Raw genomic sequence first — 15,698 nt, 5'->3', positions numbered from 1 at the left:
TCAACTAAAACTCTCCAACAAATGATGTGAAAATCTTTCTTTTACTCTTCTCAAGTTCTGAGGTAAGGAGCTAAAGGGAAATCCAATTTTGGAGATGGCATCAATGATTAATGACCAACAGTAGAAAATAGGTGAACAAACTAGCACACAAAACCTGGACATTGACTAACATGAGGACATGATGAAAGACGAGAATCGAGATCCAAAACCTAGAAAAGACTAACCCAGGATACAGCACCGGTTTCCCATTTGCTTTGTGGGACAGAAATTCAGACATCACAAATCCATGAAAATGAATCAAAATAAAAGGGAAGAGGAACGTCAACCATGATGAAACTAAGCAACTCCATAATCAAAGTCAATACACAAAAGCAAAATCAGAAGTATCAATTAAAAATCCAATCATAATGCACATATGCATAAACAAGCCTCATGAACTCTCTACACACAAAAAGCCCAAATGGCAAAATTGAAAAAGATGAAATGCATGCATTTACCAAAGAGTGTTGGATTTTGATGAGATCAGCTTCGTGAATTCCTATTATATGTAAAGACCAAACATCAGAAAGAGAGAGGATGATTAATGCATTTAGATGGAGACCCTTCGCTCACCCCTAATCAGAAACCCAAAACACAAATAAACCAAGTTCTAAATCCAATAAATGAAAAATGCCTCATCGGGATACAAGAAAGATCATAAATTAACAGTTGCCTAACGACAGATAATAAACTTCAAGTGTTACCAAAACAAAAAAGGCAGTGATTGCAAGCCACAACAGATTGATAGCATTAACAAAAATGTTACCTCTATGAAACCCATCCCCCAAGTTTGTATGCGTTCAAACTACAAAAGAACAAGCCCAAGCTCTGATGGTTTCAAGGGATGTCTTAACCGGTAATTGTACAGATAATAATGAAGCTGCCCATCTCCAGGCCCAAATTTCAGTTCCTTCAAAACCGACTCGTTGTGCATTACATCTAGAGCATTGAAGACATCGTAGTCCTTCTGTTTTGCGACAATAAGCATATCATTCACCAGCTGTAGCAAAGGCGTCCGGGTAGACACGTTATAATATGAATAGGCCGCCTTCAAGGCTGAGTGATTCTGATTCCCAAGAATAGTCGATGGAAGGGTATAGAAGCTGCAGAAGTCAGTGATTTCATGAGTCTCAGGGCTCTCAACCAAGTAACTATCCACGACATTCTCGGTAGGCAGAAGCCAATGCTCCACGTCATCTTCATCAAAATCCGGAGCCACAACAAACTGGCTCAAGTAGCTCCTAAGCAGCCGCGTCACTGCCGGAACGTCCCGTAGCTCCATCTTCCGAAAACCAGTAGTAGCAGTCGATTCTGGCAACTTATAGAGCTTAATTGTACGGCTCATCGTCATGCGCGCCCCAAGCCTAGAAAACCCGACATCAATAAGCTTCTTTGGGTTCAATGACCGATGCCAGTATTGGCAAGTCGTGATTGGCGTCGGGAGAACAATCCCAGCTGTGTATGCAGCGTGCCACATATTCTCCAAATGCACCCTCCTTGTAACCTCTTTAATCATAACCGGTGCAAGCCTCTTCGACCGAAGCTTCTTGTGAACACATAGGAAATTAATCTCTGCCATTTTCACGACGTCATCACGAACCCGGATCCTTGCAGGCACGCCCGTAATGAATGCGACCAACTTTTTAGAGACTTTGACACGAACCCCGATGTGCCAGCTTCTAAAGGAACCAGGTGGGCGGAGAGCCCATCGGAGAAACTCCTTGGAATAATTGAAACGGAACATATTCTCATCGTCCTCAACATAGTTATTGGTAAGAAGATTGTAGATCTCGGTGCAGGTATCTGCCAAGTCAATGTCACATGTCACCCACTCATATGGGCTCGGGAGATTGTATGGCTCCTGTTTCACTTCTGATAAGGGGGTTGGCGATTCAATCGGGCCTTCAGGCAAGCTCGCATCCCCAACATCCTTAAACTGCCCAACAGGTTGGGTCTCCCAGAACTTGTGTTGTTTCTTTCCGAGAGAGAGTGATTCTTGCACCCTTCGTGCAAGGTTTTCTATTGATGGTCCATCGCTGTCTGATGGTGGATTAGTATTTGAATTCACAATGGTATCAGGGTTGGCTTGTGGGTCCTGATCAGAGGAACCTGGTGCCGAATTGCTGCCGACCATCTCTACATGTATAATTTTAAGATAAGTAACTAATGGACGACAAATAATATTCACATAAAGCAAATAAAAATGTAACATAAAAAATACTTTTAATTCCTAAGGGGCAATATATCCAATACTCCTCTCTTATTTTGCAAAGGGTATCACTACCACAAAAACAATAGCATCAATATTTATGTTATTTTTGGGTTTATAACATCAACATTATATACCCAACAAAGGAAGAAACTGTAGAAATTCTTAGGTGAAAGTATAAAACAGGGATTGAAAAGCAAACAAGGATAACATCTATGAATTCTTCTGTTCCAGATCCAACAAACCTGTCTAAAAACACAATCATCATGCTGATTACAAAACAAAATTAAAAACCAAAAAAAAAAATAAAAACAAAGCTACAAAAGAGGGTGGAAAACACATCCATATGATTTTTTGAGAAGATGAAAGTTCATTAAAATGAAAGAAACAAAAACATAGCCAGCAGTGGAAGGTGATGCTGTCCTCCCTCCACTGCAGACAAAAACATGAGAAACATCCATCAATATGACAGCAATTAACAACAGCACAATATACAATACAGAGCACTCAATCCCATTGAAAATCCATTACCATTTAATATTTATACCCACTTGCAAAAAGAATCATGAATTAGCATATAACAAAAGTTCAAAAGAAAAAGAAAAAAAAAAGCATCATAGTCTCTCACATTATACATTCTAAAATGCCAAAAATTTTCCATATTGTGACTAAAAAGCTCCTGTTTTGACAGATTGCCTTCCATCCAAACCAAATAGCACATATCTTCTACTTGGTTTCAGTAAAATTCTAGGAGAAAAAAAAAAAAAAAATACAACCCTAACACATCCAACAAAAGACCACTCAAGAAAATAGAAGCACCAAAACTTAACCCTAGATCATTTGGATATTTAGGAATCAGCAGAATCTCTTCGAAAAAAGAAAAAACAAAGTCCAGAAGCACGAAAACTCAAATATCAATTAAAAAAACATGAAAAACTGAGCTTTGATGCTCACAGTTTGAAATCACAGCAAGAAAACACATCTTACGGAAGTTGCAGACAAACAATAAAAATTAGGACAGATGAGAAAATCACCTGCCTGTGATGGAATGGAACGACGATCAATGGACAAATCAGATGAAAATAAAGGCACAGAGAGCGAAAGAGGGCTTGATCACTAGAGAGAATATCCAGCAAATCCCTCCAAAAATCCAATCATCATGGTGATCCAAAAACAAAGATCTTTAGCTATAACAAAGGAAAAAGGCAATTCACAGAAGCATGATACAAGTAAGCATCCAATTTCATTGAAAAATCATTACCATATCATGTCAACGTCTACCTGCAAAAAAAAAAAAAAAAACATGAATTAGCATATTAAAAAGTTAACGAGCAGGATTACTCTCTTACAAATTACCAATTTCTACAATACCCAAAATTTTCCAAATCATTATTGAAAAAGCTCCTGTTTTGCAGGTTGCCTTTGATCAGTACCACGTCTCTTCTACTTGATTTCAGCAAGTCTCGAAAAGACATCGGAACAAAAGAGATAACCATGATTCAAACACATCCAACATGAATACAAGCACCAAAACCTAACCCTAGACCATCTAGATCTATCAGAATCATTTATTAAAAAAAAATAAAAAATAAAAATAAAAAAACACAATCTAGCAGCAGCAAAAGTCAAATCCCAAGAAAAACACCATGAAAAACTAAGATACAATGCTCTCAAATCGAAAAAGGAAAATGCGTCTTACCGATGATCGAGTGCTGAAAAACAAGAAGAATTAAGATAGAGATGGGAAAACCACCTGCCTGTGATGGAATCAAAGGATGATTGCTGGAGAAAATAAGATGAAAAAAGAAAAAAAAAAGAAGGTGTAGAGACAAAAAAACAAATGCTTGGTCGTTAGGGACAATATTGCTATATACTAGTGTGGCACATGCATAAACATGTGCCGGATGGAGGTGGTGCACGTGTATGAGAGCCAACCCTTGGGGGGGAAGGTTCTCTTTGCAGCACGTCCAAAGTTAGACCCCCATTCAGAATTCAGGGGTTCACCATGTGAGGCCTACTCCCGCCACCTCTTCCCCCACAGTTGCCCTAATGCAGGGGCATTTTCACACCGGGCTCGAGTGGGGTCGCCTGTGGGATGCAGGGGCACACTCGGGGTGGGCGAGGCCCACGAGGGAGGTCTCGTGTTCAAGACTCCTCACCGAGGGTGATTAATGCACATTTCACACCGGGCTCGAGTGGGGTAGCCCGTGGGATGCGGCGACACACTCAGGGTGGGCGGCCCATATGATTTGGGGCCCACGAGGGAGGTTCAACCGAGGTCCTAACCTATGAGATGTGAGGCCTGGGCTATGAGATAAAGGGATTAATTCGTCATACTCTAACAATTCGAGCTTTTAGAGTAAGTGGTTAATTGTCCTACATCAAATTGGTATCAAAGCAGAAGGTCTCATGTTCGAGACTCCTTACCGGGGGTTGATTAATGAAGGGGCATTTTCACACCGGGCTCGAGTAGGGTTGCCTGTGGGATGCAAGGGCACACTCAGGGTGGGCGGGGCCCACGGAGGAGGTCTAGTGTTCAAGACTCCTCACCGGGGGTGATTAATGCGCATTTCACACTGGGCTCGAGTGGGGTAGCCAGTGAGATGCGGGGACACACTCGAGGTAGGTGGCCCATGTGATTTGGGGCCCACGAGCCCACGAGGGGGGTTCGGCCGAGGTCCTAACCCATGAGATGTGGGGCCTGGGCTATGAGATAAAGGAATTAATTCCCCATATTCTAACAGTTCGAGCTTTTAGAGCAAGTGGTTAATTGTCCTGCATCATGCCTATTACCCAAATAGAAGGTTGGAATGTATTAGGGGCCTATTTGGATCCATCGAAATATAAATTGAATAAATGCCATTTTCATGAAGGTAGAATTTTCATTAAAATGGCGTTTCTGTTGTTTGTTTTTGTAAATTTCTTGAAAACGTCATTTCCATTTCCTTTTCATTTCCTAAAAAGTGCTCCTTTTTGTGTCCTTACCAAGACTTAAGAAACAACATTTCCAAGAAATTGAGGAAAATGTGACGAAATGTTCCTCTTTTTATAAAATTACCCACATATTCCATAACCCGCCTTCTGCTTACAATCCCTACCTCCTTCAACTCCCATTCCACTCTTTCTCCGTCCATTGATGAATGTTCCCTAGCAATCATGGCCATTCCCCCTCCCTATGTTGTTTCTAAGGGTAACACTTTGTTTGATCCATCGATGATTAACAAGAATCTCCTAGATGAGGCCCTGAATATTTCCCCTCTCCAAACAGCCACCAGTCTAAGAAATATCCACTCTCTAACTTGGGGAAAGCTGGCCTCCCTGGGTGCAATTATCAGAAGGAAGAGATGGATTTGTCACGCCATTTGCCATGTTGGGTGTCTTCTAGGTGTGGTCTTCAAGGATTGTGACAATGACTATTTCGCCTTGTTGCAAGATGGTTAAAGAAAAAGGTCTTTGCCTTGCTTTGCCCTTGAATCCTAGGAAAGCTCTGGGCTTTCTAAGGGTAAAAGGGAGCTAGCCAATTTAGGGGTGGTTCACCGAGGTATGCTTGAGCCCTTAACCAAAAACGAGAGGAAAGGGAAAGGGATAAAAGTTGCGACAATGAAGATAGTTGGAACGTGAGATGGTTAGGGTGTCCCTTTAACCATTGTGGTTAAAGATGTTTGTAGGCTTTCGAAAGCGCATCTTATTGTTCTTCGAGAAACTAAAATCCAAACATGGAGTCCAAGCTAGTCGAGTTTGTCTGGGGAAAAAGGGGCAGATTGGGTGGGGTTTCAAATGTTGTCGATTCTTCGTGAGGTATTTTAATTAAGTGGGACCCAAAGGTTGGGATCGAAGAGTGTTTTGAGTTGAGTCTATTTTCAGCATTGGTGGTGTTTTGGGAACTTGCATTTGGGTTTAGGTGGGTTTTGTCATGCCCCAAACTCGGAAACCAAGCCCACAAAATTTCCGATCGCCGAATCCGGTGCCGACAGCCTCCGTAGTACCCCATTCTCGGCTCCCAGCACCCATACGCCAGATTCCAATCCTGGGATCCTACAAGGAGGATTTTTCATTGTACATTTATCTCATAAGAAGCATAACCACAAGTTTACCCAAATCACAAAGGCAACATCATCATCACATATCCACTAATATAAAAATTTGAATACAGTGTTGAAAAGGAAATACATATATTAAAAATGAAAGCTCCAGAAGACTGATGCATGCTCCAAGCTCAACGCTTCTGTGACCTAACGCCAACTGCAGGCATCTATCGTGCATAAGCTTATAGAAAGCTTAGAGGGTTATGTAAGTGTGTGCACAAGGTAAGTGTCAAGTATACAATATCAGAGCAACGCGGAAACATGCCAGTAAGTCCATAAATATCATCAATCTTATCCAAGCTATGTAATGCAAAAACATAATAAACCAATATCATATACTGATGAAGCAATGTAGATCAACTATGCAATGCGGAGACATAGTAAGCCAAATATCATATACTAAGGATGCAATGCAATATGTAAATCTTGACTAGTCCATGAATACCGTCAACCTCATCTAGGCCATATAAATGCAAAAACATAACAACCCAAAATGCAATATGCCGCAGATGTAATGCAATATGCGGTGCGAATGAAATGACCATGCTGGAGTTTGAAGTCGAGATGATAGTACGTAGTATTGCAGGCTATGGGGTCCATCATAAGGGACTTCTATCCAAACCAGTCTCATACCTAAATTTGGATAGCCAGACTCAATGTGATAGACTCTTGATCTCAAGTTAGTCACGCGCTCCAACCGAAATCTTGGCCATTGCGAAGGTACACAACTATTAGTTGCGCACCACCAGCCCGAGTGGATAGTGAATGAATGGATGAATGAGTAAAATGATGGGTATGCGACTCCTGCTCAATAAGTCCACATATCAGTACCATACATCTCTGAGATCATCACCGGGATCTAGTACACTCAACGCCACCTGTCGCCCCATCAAGCGCACAACTGCGTAAGTGGAAGAGACTTCATTATCCGCCTGCCAACGGTATACCAATGCCTACCCGGCTCGTCGATAGTGGACCCATTTATGAGTTGGTCAGATTCGGACTAGCATCGCCTACTCCCTCGGGCGGGTAAGGCCACACCTCTCCCAACCGACCATGACACGGTGGGAGACGCGACCTACTGGTATTCAGCACTCGGGCGCTCATGTATTCACTCAGTCTAGACGTTGGGGCGTCCACTGGTACCTAGAGGGTTTAAGAACTTTCACCCAGGGATATCTATGGCACCCCATGTAGAAAAAGATTTCTGGTATCTCATCTGGCCATCCACGATATGCCTGTGGAGGCTACGGCCCTGATGTCCCTGGAGTATACGGTGGTCATTTCACAAAATGCGAGGTGCATGAGTCATACCATCTAGTAATGCATCAAACCTTCGCGTACCACACACTCATGTGGGGCAACTCCGTCTCTCAGGGAGTTCCATAAACAACCTACCCTATGACATATGCAATGGTCAATCACGTCTCATAACAAACATGCAGATGATGCGTATGGGCATGTATCATGATGCTCTTTTGTCACATATTCATAATCGGTATCGATAACTAGCACCGATAATCGGCATCGACCTCGACAATCAGCATCGATAATCGACACCAATAATCGGCCTATCAAAGGGCCTAAGGGAAGGTCACAATGTGGACATTTAACCATAATTGCCCATCAATGTGGACATTTAACCAGCATTGCTCCCAAGGAGTGGCCCACATAGAGCCAACATATAGTGGGCCCATAGCCTCACACAAGGGCCTAATATACATTACCATGGGCCTCACTCATGGGCCTAATACACATCACGATCGGCCTCACTCATGGGCCTCATATTCATCACATCGGGCCTCATCATATGGGTCTCATATACATCAAATGGGCCACAATACATGGGTCTCATATACATTAAATGGGCCGTAATACATGAGCCTCATATACATCAAATGGGCCACGTCCCATGGGCCCCGAATACATCACAATGGGCCACAACCCATGGGCCTCAAACACATCACAATGGGCCTCTCATACGGGCCCAATATACATCACAATGAGCACCATCACCTGGCCCTCAAATGCATCACAATGGGCCTCAAATACATCACAATGGGCACATCACATAGGCCTCAAATACATCACAATGGGCCCATCACATGGGGTGGATAGTGTGCTTATAATACACACATCAAGGTGGGCCTTATGCATCACAAAATGGGCCCCACAGCTAGATATACAACACATACATTATGGTGGATCCCACCGTCCCAAATTGCTGGACGGTGAGGGTCAAATACATCACAGCAGGCCCCACCCCATAAAACGGACGGATGGCGTGTACAACACATATATTCAAGGTGGGTCCTGCATGGATGGACAGTGCAGATACAAAACACCATCAAGGTGGGCCCCACCATCAGCAAAATGGACAGACAGTGTAGATATAACAAACACATCATTGTGGTGCCCACCATCCATAAAATACATAAATCACGGTGGGCTCCACAAGGCGTGGACCACCTAGGAAGGCGGGCCAGGCCGTTGGGCCTCCCACAACATCACAGTGGGCCCAGAAGGTTTCAACGATGGGTTTTAACCCACTGCTGTCTAGCAGCGTCCGAGTCTGTTGTTGGCTGGTGTGCATGAAACACATACATCAAGAAAGTCCCACCGTCCCACAAATGGACGGTGGAGATGGAACACATGGATCAGGAGGGTCCCACCGTCCTCAGATGGACGGTGTGGCTGTACAACACATACATCATGGCCCACCGTCCCAAACCTCTGGACGGCAGGGATATAACACGCACATCAAAAGTGGGTCCCACCGTCAATGGACGATGTGGATATCACACGGACCCACAGAACTTTGCTCACGTCCTCAGCAACTGAAAGGAGGTGGGGTCCACATAGATGGACGGTCTGGATCATCAGATCCCCACCTGCTGACGTCAACACATCAGCTATATGCTGGTGTGCGGGTTGCTGGCCCACTGTCCAGATGATGGACGGTTTGGATCATCTGCCACGGGATGGTGGGCCACGTGGAAGGGATCCACGGATGGATGACACACATACAGTAAAGGTGGGTCCCACGTGGGGCCCACCATAATATTATATATAATATATTATTATTATTATTATTATTATATTATAAATGTATGCACACCGTCCAGGAGGCTAGGCTTGATGGTGTGGATCAATCACATGCATCTTGGTGGTCCCACCGTTAATAGATGGTGAGGATACAACACACACTTCAAGGTGGGTCCACATGTGTGGCCCACCATAGCTTTGAATAAAACTGATATTTATATTTTCCATTCATCCAGGTTACTGGACGATGCCAGCAGCGCTGGACCGTCCAGCCACCTGCTGGACGTTTAGCAGGGTGGGCCCCACGGGTGGCCAACATGGATAAAATACATCACGGTGGGCCTGTTAGCGTTGGACGGTCTAGATGTGCCGTGTACATCAGGTGGGCCACACATCGAGAGAGAGAGAGAGAGAGAGAGAGAGAGAGAGAGAGAGAGAGAAACGAGAAGCAGGGAGGAGCTCCGCCACTATGAGCTCCCCCCTTAATCATACAACACATCAATGGGTCCCACTTGTCCCATACATCAAAGATCAAGACTACTCTAGAACACCCATTGTTAGATCTTGGACTCCTCTTCCCACTGATGCGTTCTAGAGCTCTAAGGGATGAATTTCAATGGTTGAGATGATCTTTGGAGGGTGGGATTGGGTGGTAGGAAGGTAGGCCACACCTAGCTCTTTCTCATGGAGAGCTTGGACGTTCCCTTTCATGGTGGGGTTGCTTGGGAGTGAAGAGAGATGAGAGAGAGAGAGAGAGGTGATGTAAGGGATGGGTGATGGATGGAGAGAGAGGGAGAGAGAGAGAGAGAGAGAGAGAGAGAGAGAGTTGACTTTAGGGTACTTGTGTAAGATAGAGGTAAAGGTAGGGTATGGGTTGCTTGTACTTGACTTGAGGTGTGATGTGTACTTGATTGATTGGATTGATTTGAAAGGTTCTCTTGGGTTTTGCAAATGCGCGGCGTTTTCCTCGAAATGAATGCGGGCCCACATCTCCTGGCCTGGGTATCGTATCGGTGTCGGAACCGCGGCGACGGTGTGGTTGCAAGGATACAAGTCTCGGATTGAGCCGACTTTGGAATACGGGATACGACTCAGGGTTATGCGCAAATGCTGATTACAGGTCGTGGGTTGCCGGAATTCGACCGGGAGGACCGCGGAAGCTTACGGAACGGTACGGTCTAGGATACGGATCTCACAGGTTTTCTCTAGAGTCTACTACCTGAATCGCCCAGCCCTTCACCCTATGTTCTACGATGAGCTATCAGCCATGGGTTCCAGAAGGAACCTTCCTTGGTGTAAAGGGGGTGACTTTAATGTTGTTAGATTTGTTCATGAAAAATATATATATTGGGGGGGCAAGTCACGAGCAGTATGCAAGCATTCTCGAATTGGGTCCTTAAGCTTGGCCTCATAGATCTCCCCCTTAGTGGTGTGAAATTTATATGGTCGAACGATTAAGCAAATCTGGCTATGTCCAAAATTGATAGATTATTGGTTTCCTTAGAATGGGTGGGTAATTTTACAATGGCTCGTCAAACTGGTATTCCCAAAGCTACTTCATACCACTGCCCTATACCTCTTAAATCAAATGAGATCAATTGGGGCCCTAAGTCGTTCCGCTTCAAGTTAGCCTAGCTCAAGGTGGAAGGCTTTCATGATCTGATTTCCTCTTGGCGGTGTGGTCCATTGATGTTACAGGTCATTCGCATTTCAAACTTTGCCACGAGCTTCGTCTTTTTTCTTTCTTTTTTTTTTTTTAAGAGGTAAACTAATGCAAGGACATTTTCACACTAGGCTCAAGTGGGGTGGCCTGTGGTATGCAGGGGCACACATGAGGTGGGCGGCCCGTGTGAGGCGAGTGGCTCGTGTGATGTGGGCCTATAATGCCCCAATTTTTTAAACCTGAGTATACGACTTGTTTTCCGAAAACCCAAGTGTTAACCTTTAAAGATAGCCAAATTTCAGGTAAATTTTTTTTCTTTTTCTCATAGTTGACAGTTTAGCAGAATAGAACAAGTCAAGCGTAAAAGAGAATCCAAATACATAAATCCAATTACTCAAGTGGCTGCCCGAAGGCTTATACAAACCAATGTCTCATTAATCCTAATTAAAAAAATAAATAACTTAACACATGAAACAAGATAAATTGCAACTAGTCTTGAACTGTAAGATCACGTAGCAACTCTTGAGCAGACTTTGTACCCTGCTCCTTATCAACTTGGACACGAATATCATTTATACCACATGCACTACATGTACGGTTATATGTTCGATAAATGAATGACCAACTCAGTGTGAATTCCCCCCAAGATTACACACTGCCACATTAGTTAAGCATAGTTTTAAACGATAAGACAAACAAAAAATTCCATGATGCGTTCTTGTTTAAGTGCATCGATGCGTGAATGCACATCAACTAGGGATGCACATCCAGTTAGCCAAATGAATGGACCTTTTAAACGGTCAATCCATTCATGCAAGAGAATGGGCCCTTCAAATAGTCGGCTCATTCATGCATGGGGATGGACCAAGATTCTAGCTAAACTAATGAGCCATTGACTCAGGGTTATGCTTGACAAAGTTATTTCCCCTTGTCAGAATAGCGGCAGATCCTTGATAGTGCCCTCCTTGCACACGAATGTGTAAATTCTTGTCATCGGGCTAGTAGGCAAGGAATCGGGTCCAAGTTAGACACTTAAGAACGCTTATGACCATGTCAATTGGGGCTTTTTAGATTGTATGTGTCGCATGGGTTTTGGGTCTAAATGGAGAAATCGAATGGTCTTTTATTTCATCGACCAAATTCTCAGTCATGATCAATGGCTCCCCGTTTGGCTACTTTAAAGCCTCGAGGGGAATCCGACAAGGGGCCCCTCTCTCCCTTCCTCTTCCTAATTGTTTCTGAAGCTTTGAGTCAACTACTGGTTAAGGGTCAATTTGTGGACTTGTTTCAGGGTTTCCTAGTTCCTAATTTCCCACAAAATGTCACTCATCTATAATTTGCCAATGATATTTCAATTTTCTGTAAAGATGTCGAGTCTATGGTTGATAATCTTAGGAAGGTTGTTTGTTTGTTTGAAATGGTTTCAGGGCTTAAGGTCAATATCGTTAACGGTCACAAAATCAGGGGAGTACCCGTTTCGACCCCGTATCGCGTAATGGTGTCGGCCGTTAACATTACGTATCGGCCGATACGGCCGTATCGTAACGGATACGGGACACCCTGGGCGATATCGAGACCAAAATATTTCTTTTCCTTTCCAATTATCAACGATTTCTCAGCGAAATTTTGTTTGTTGTGGATATTGTGAAATATCGATGCATATTTGGATGGAATGTCAGATGGATAGATGGGATGGAGGGGATGGTTGCACTGGTTTCTTATGACAACATGGAAGGGATGGTTGCACTAGTTTCTGACGACAACACATTCTTTTAGGCCTCCATTAAATGAAAACTTACTATGCATGCGTTCCTTCTGCAATTTTTTATTCTTAAATATCCAAATGTGTATTTTAGCATCTTCTGAAGTTTCACTTAAAAAAATCCACCGTTCTCCCCATGTTTCCCCAAATTTCCGATTATCAACAATATTATTAGCGATATCAATATTGTTTTCGTATCCCTGATCGGCGAAACTTAGAGCGATATCGATACTTTGAACATTGGCTCCAACTAACTTCAGGACCAAGCCTGTGGACAACATCAAGAGAGGAGCAAACCGTAAAGCCACCCGACCTATCTCTTAACCAAAATCAATTCATTCGGAACAACCGGATTAGGACAAATGCATTCCACGAGATGGAGCAACCTTCAAACCACACTTCGGAAAATCACTCAACAACCAAGATAGTATGGTTCGGGCAAAAACCTTGCAATACGGGGGAAGCTAGACTTAATAGTGGACTTCTCTAACCAAATATCATCCCAGAATCTAACCCTTTCACCATTGCCAACTGAAAATCCGATCTTAGAGAAAACTTTACCTACCAATCGAGCAACAGATTTCCAACAATAAGATGCCCTATAGATTGAGGGTTTCTTTATCCACCAAGTCGAGCTCGAGGCTCCATACTTGCTAGCAATAACCTTCCACCGCTGGTTATCCTCCACCCCAAACATCCAAACCCATTTTCCCAATAGTGTTGAGTTAACCTCCTTTGGATTTCTTATACCAGCCCCGCCCTCGTTAAGAAGCCTACACACCTCCCACTTTAAAAGATGAAACTTTCCCTGTTGAGCATTCCCTTGCCAAATAAAGTCCCAAAACGGCTTGTCAATCCTCGGAAGGACTGACTTTGGGCAGCAGAATAAGGACATGAAATAAAGGGGGAGATTCGACAAGGCAACCCGAGAGACAATTTCCTCTTCATTCTTTCAAAAACGGGCATGTCAAGGAAATTTTGTAGAATAATCACCCCATTCATCAGGTGTGTTGCCTCACTTTCACAGCAGATCTCAAAAGTCAAACCTACTCAAAAGTCATTTGGGCCAATCATAGGGAACAATGTAAAATCATGCCTAAAAGCTCTAAACTCACATGGTTTCATCCATGTGAGTTCTAGAATGATGGCTGGATTTTTGGGTCATGACTTCATCATGATTCACTGCATTGCATGATTGGATGGCATATACAACGCAGTGGACTCCACACACAATTTGAAAGATTTTAATGGTGGGCATCCCCATTCAAATTGTTCCCTGCAACGTGGCCACATGAGTTTTCGATCAGCCTGATTTTGGGACCAAAGGCCAAACACAGGGTGGATCTCTCGCATATAAAGTCATTACTTCCACATTAGTGTAATTGTGTAAATCACCCTCCGCGTCCCCAAGCCTATGTGAGTTACAATGTTATGATGCACAATGCCACATGTCCGGATTTGCTCAAAATGATAGAGACTGACAAGAAGTTGACTTTTATCTACAACTACAACTTTACGTACTACGAAAAATGATTTCATTCATACATCCCAATCAAACAAATACCAGCATAAATAGAATTCTTCTCTAACAACTTTCATAGATTGGACTCTATCTAAAGCAACACTGATCTATAGACGACTATTATCTAACAAGTCTCCTAATATAGCTTGGATTCTATCTTTAGAGAACTCTCCATACATAGAGATCATTATTGACAACTAAGCAAATCCTGACACATGGCATTGCACATTGTAACATGCAACTAGCATTTTAAAGAAAAGGAAAAAAAAAAGTTAGCAGATAAATGTAGACCATCCTTGTCTCTTAGGAAGCACACAAAATCTCAACCGTGGGTTGTTAAAGCACACGGATGGAATCACCTACAAATTATATAAATACCCTCTTAAAACAAACCTTTAGCCACGTAAAAAATCAATTGCATGAAAAATTCTACCCGAGCTTACTCGCGCTATACATAGTAGAGATGATTTCAGAGACATTCGCCACCACATTAATAGACAAAATACCTACTTTCGGCAATGCAACAGCATAAAATTGAAAATTAGAAGGATGTAAATCTAGCTGTATGAAAAATTAGCATGCAACCCAGTTTTTCATACAGCTGCTGTGCTTCAGTGAGCATTTATTGGTGATCAAATTTTTATTTTTTATTTTTTATTTTAAGGGTGGAAGAGATTGAGAAAGTAGAAGAACAGCTTCCCCAAATAAAATAAATAGAAAGGAAAAAAAGGAAAAAAGCCTAACCTCTTCTTCTCCTCTTTAACCTCTAAGGTTAGGGTTCTTCTTCTTTATGGTTAGGGTTAGGGATGGAGAGAAAGAGAAAGGGGGCGGGGATTAGGGTTTGGGATTGGGTTGGGAGTTTCGGGAGCGAAAAAACGCTTGCGTAACTAGCATACGCATGCGCACACGGGGGACGCAGATTCTCTGCGAAAGGAAGTTCCTGCGCTCGGAAAATAGGTGGGCCCCCCGTGATGTTTCTGAGAAATCCGCCCGTCCATCCGTTCTAGTATATTAGAAAAAAAAAAGTACGCGGATCCAAAACTCAAAGTGGGCCACAGGAGAGGAAAGAAATGCCTACCGTTGAAACTTACCTGGGCTCCACCTTCATGTTTACATGCCATCCAAAGCGTTTATAAGGCAATTTCCACTGGGTTGAACTGAAAACACGGAATATTTAGCCTGATACAAAACATACGGTAGCCATATGAATGTTCCAAAGGTGGTCATTCAATCCCACTGTTTCGTCTCATGTGGCTGATTTGAGTTTTTGAATTCATCTCATTTTTTGCCCCATGTCCTAAATTGAGCTCTAAAAACGGATGGACGGGATGGATTTCCCAAATACATTCGCGTCCCACAGGGGATGTGACTAT

At 43.1% G+C, this 15,698-nt stretch overlaps 1 protein-coding gene across 5 annotated transcripts; it reads right to left on the bottom strand.

Moving 5' to 3' along the window:
* Window positions 1–303: 303 nt before the first annotated feature.
* On the bottom strand, window positions 304–15,289 carry LOC131223707 (glycylpeptide N-tetradecanoyltransferase 1). 5 transcript variants are annotated; one of them, XM_058219185.1, is made up of 4 exons: window positions 15,070–15,289; window positions 3,283–3,529; window positions 806–2,175; window positions 304–538 (listed from the first exon to the last, which is right to left on the bottom strand). In XM_058219185.1, the coding sequence occupies exon 3, from the start codon at window positions 2,171–2,173 to the stop codon at window positions 845–847; it is 1,329 nt and encodes a 442-aa protein (XP_058075168.1). In that variant the 5' UTR covers window positions 2,174–2,175; window positions 3,283–3,529; window positions 15,070–15,289; the 3' UTR covers window positions 304–538; window positions 806–844. The 5 variants fall into 5 exon arrangements, with proteins under 5 accessions (XP_058075168.1, XP_058075167.1, XP_058075164.1 ...); XM_058219184.1 differs by having other exon boundaries at window positions 304–614; window positions 15,070–15,288; XM_058219181.1 differs by lacking the exon at window positions 304–538 and having other exon boundaries at window positions 639–2,175; window positions 15,070–15,288.
* Window positions 15,290–15,698: the final 409 nt, after the last annotated feature.

This window comes from Magnolia sinica, chromosome 13, assembly GCF_029962835.1.
Source record: "Magnolia sinica isolate HGM2019 chromosome 13, MsV1, whole genome shotgun sequence".
In the NCBI taxonomy this organism is placed as follows: Eukaryota; Viridiplantae; Streptophyta; class Magnoliopsida; order Magnoliales; family Magnoliaceae; genus Magnolia; species Magnolia sinica.
This window is presented reverse-complemented; position numbering and strand designations above follow the sequence as displayed.

What these genes read in the sequence shown, in the direction of transcription:
- LOC131223707 (XM_058219185.1), bottom strand. Translation starts at nt 2,173, where the DNA reads ATGGTCGGCAGCAATTCGGCACCAGGTTCCTCTGATCAGGACCCACAA.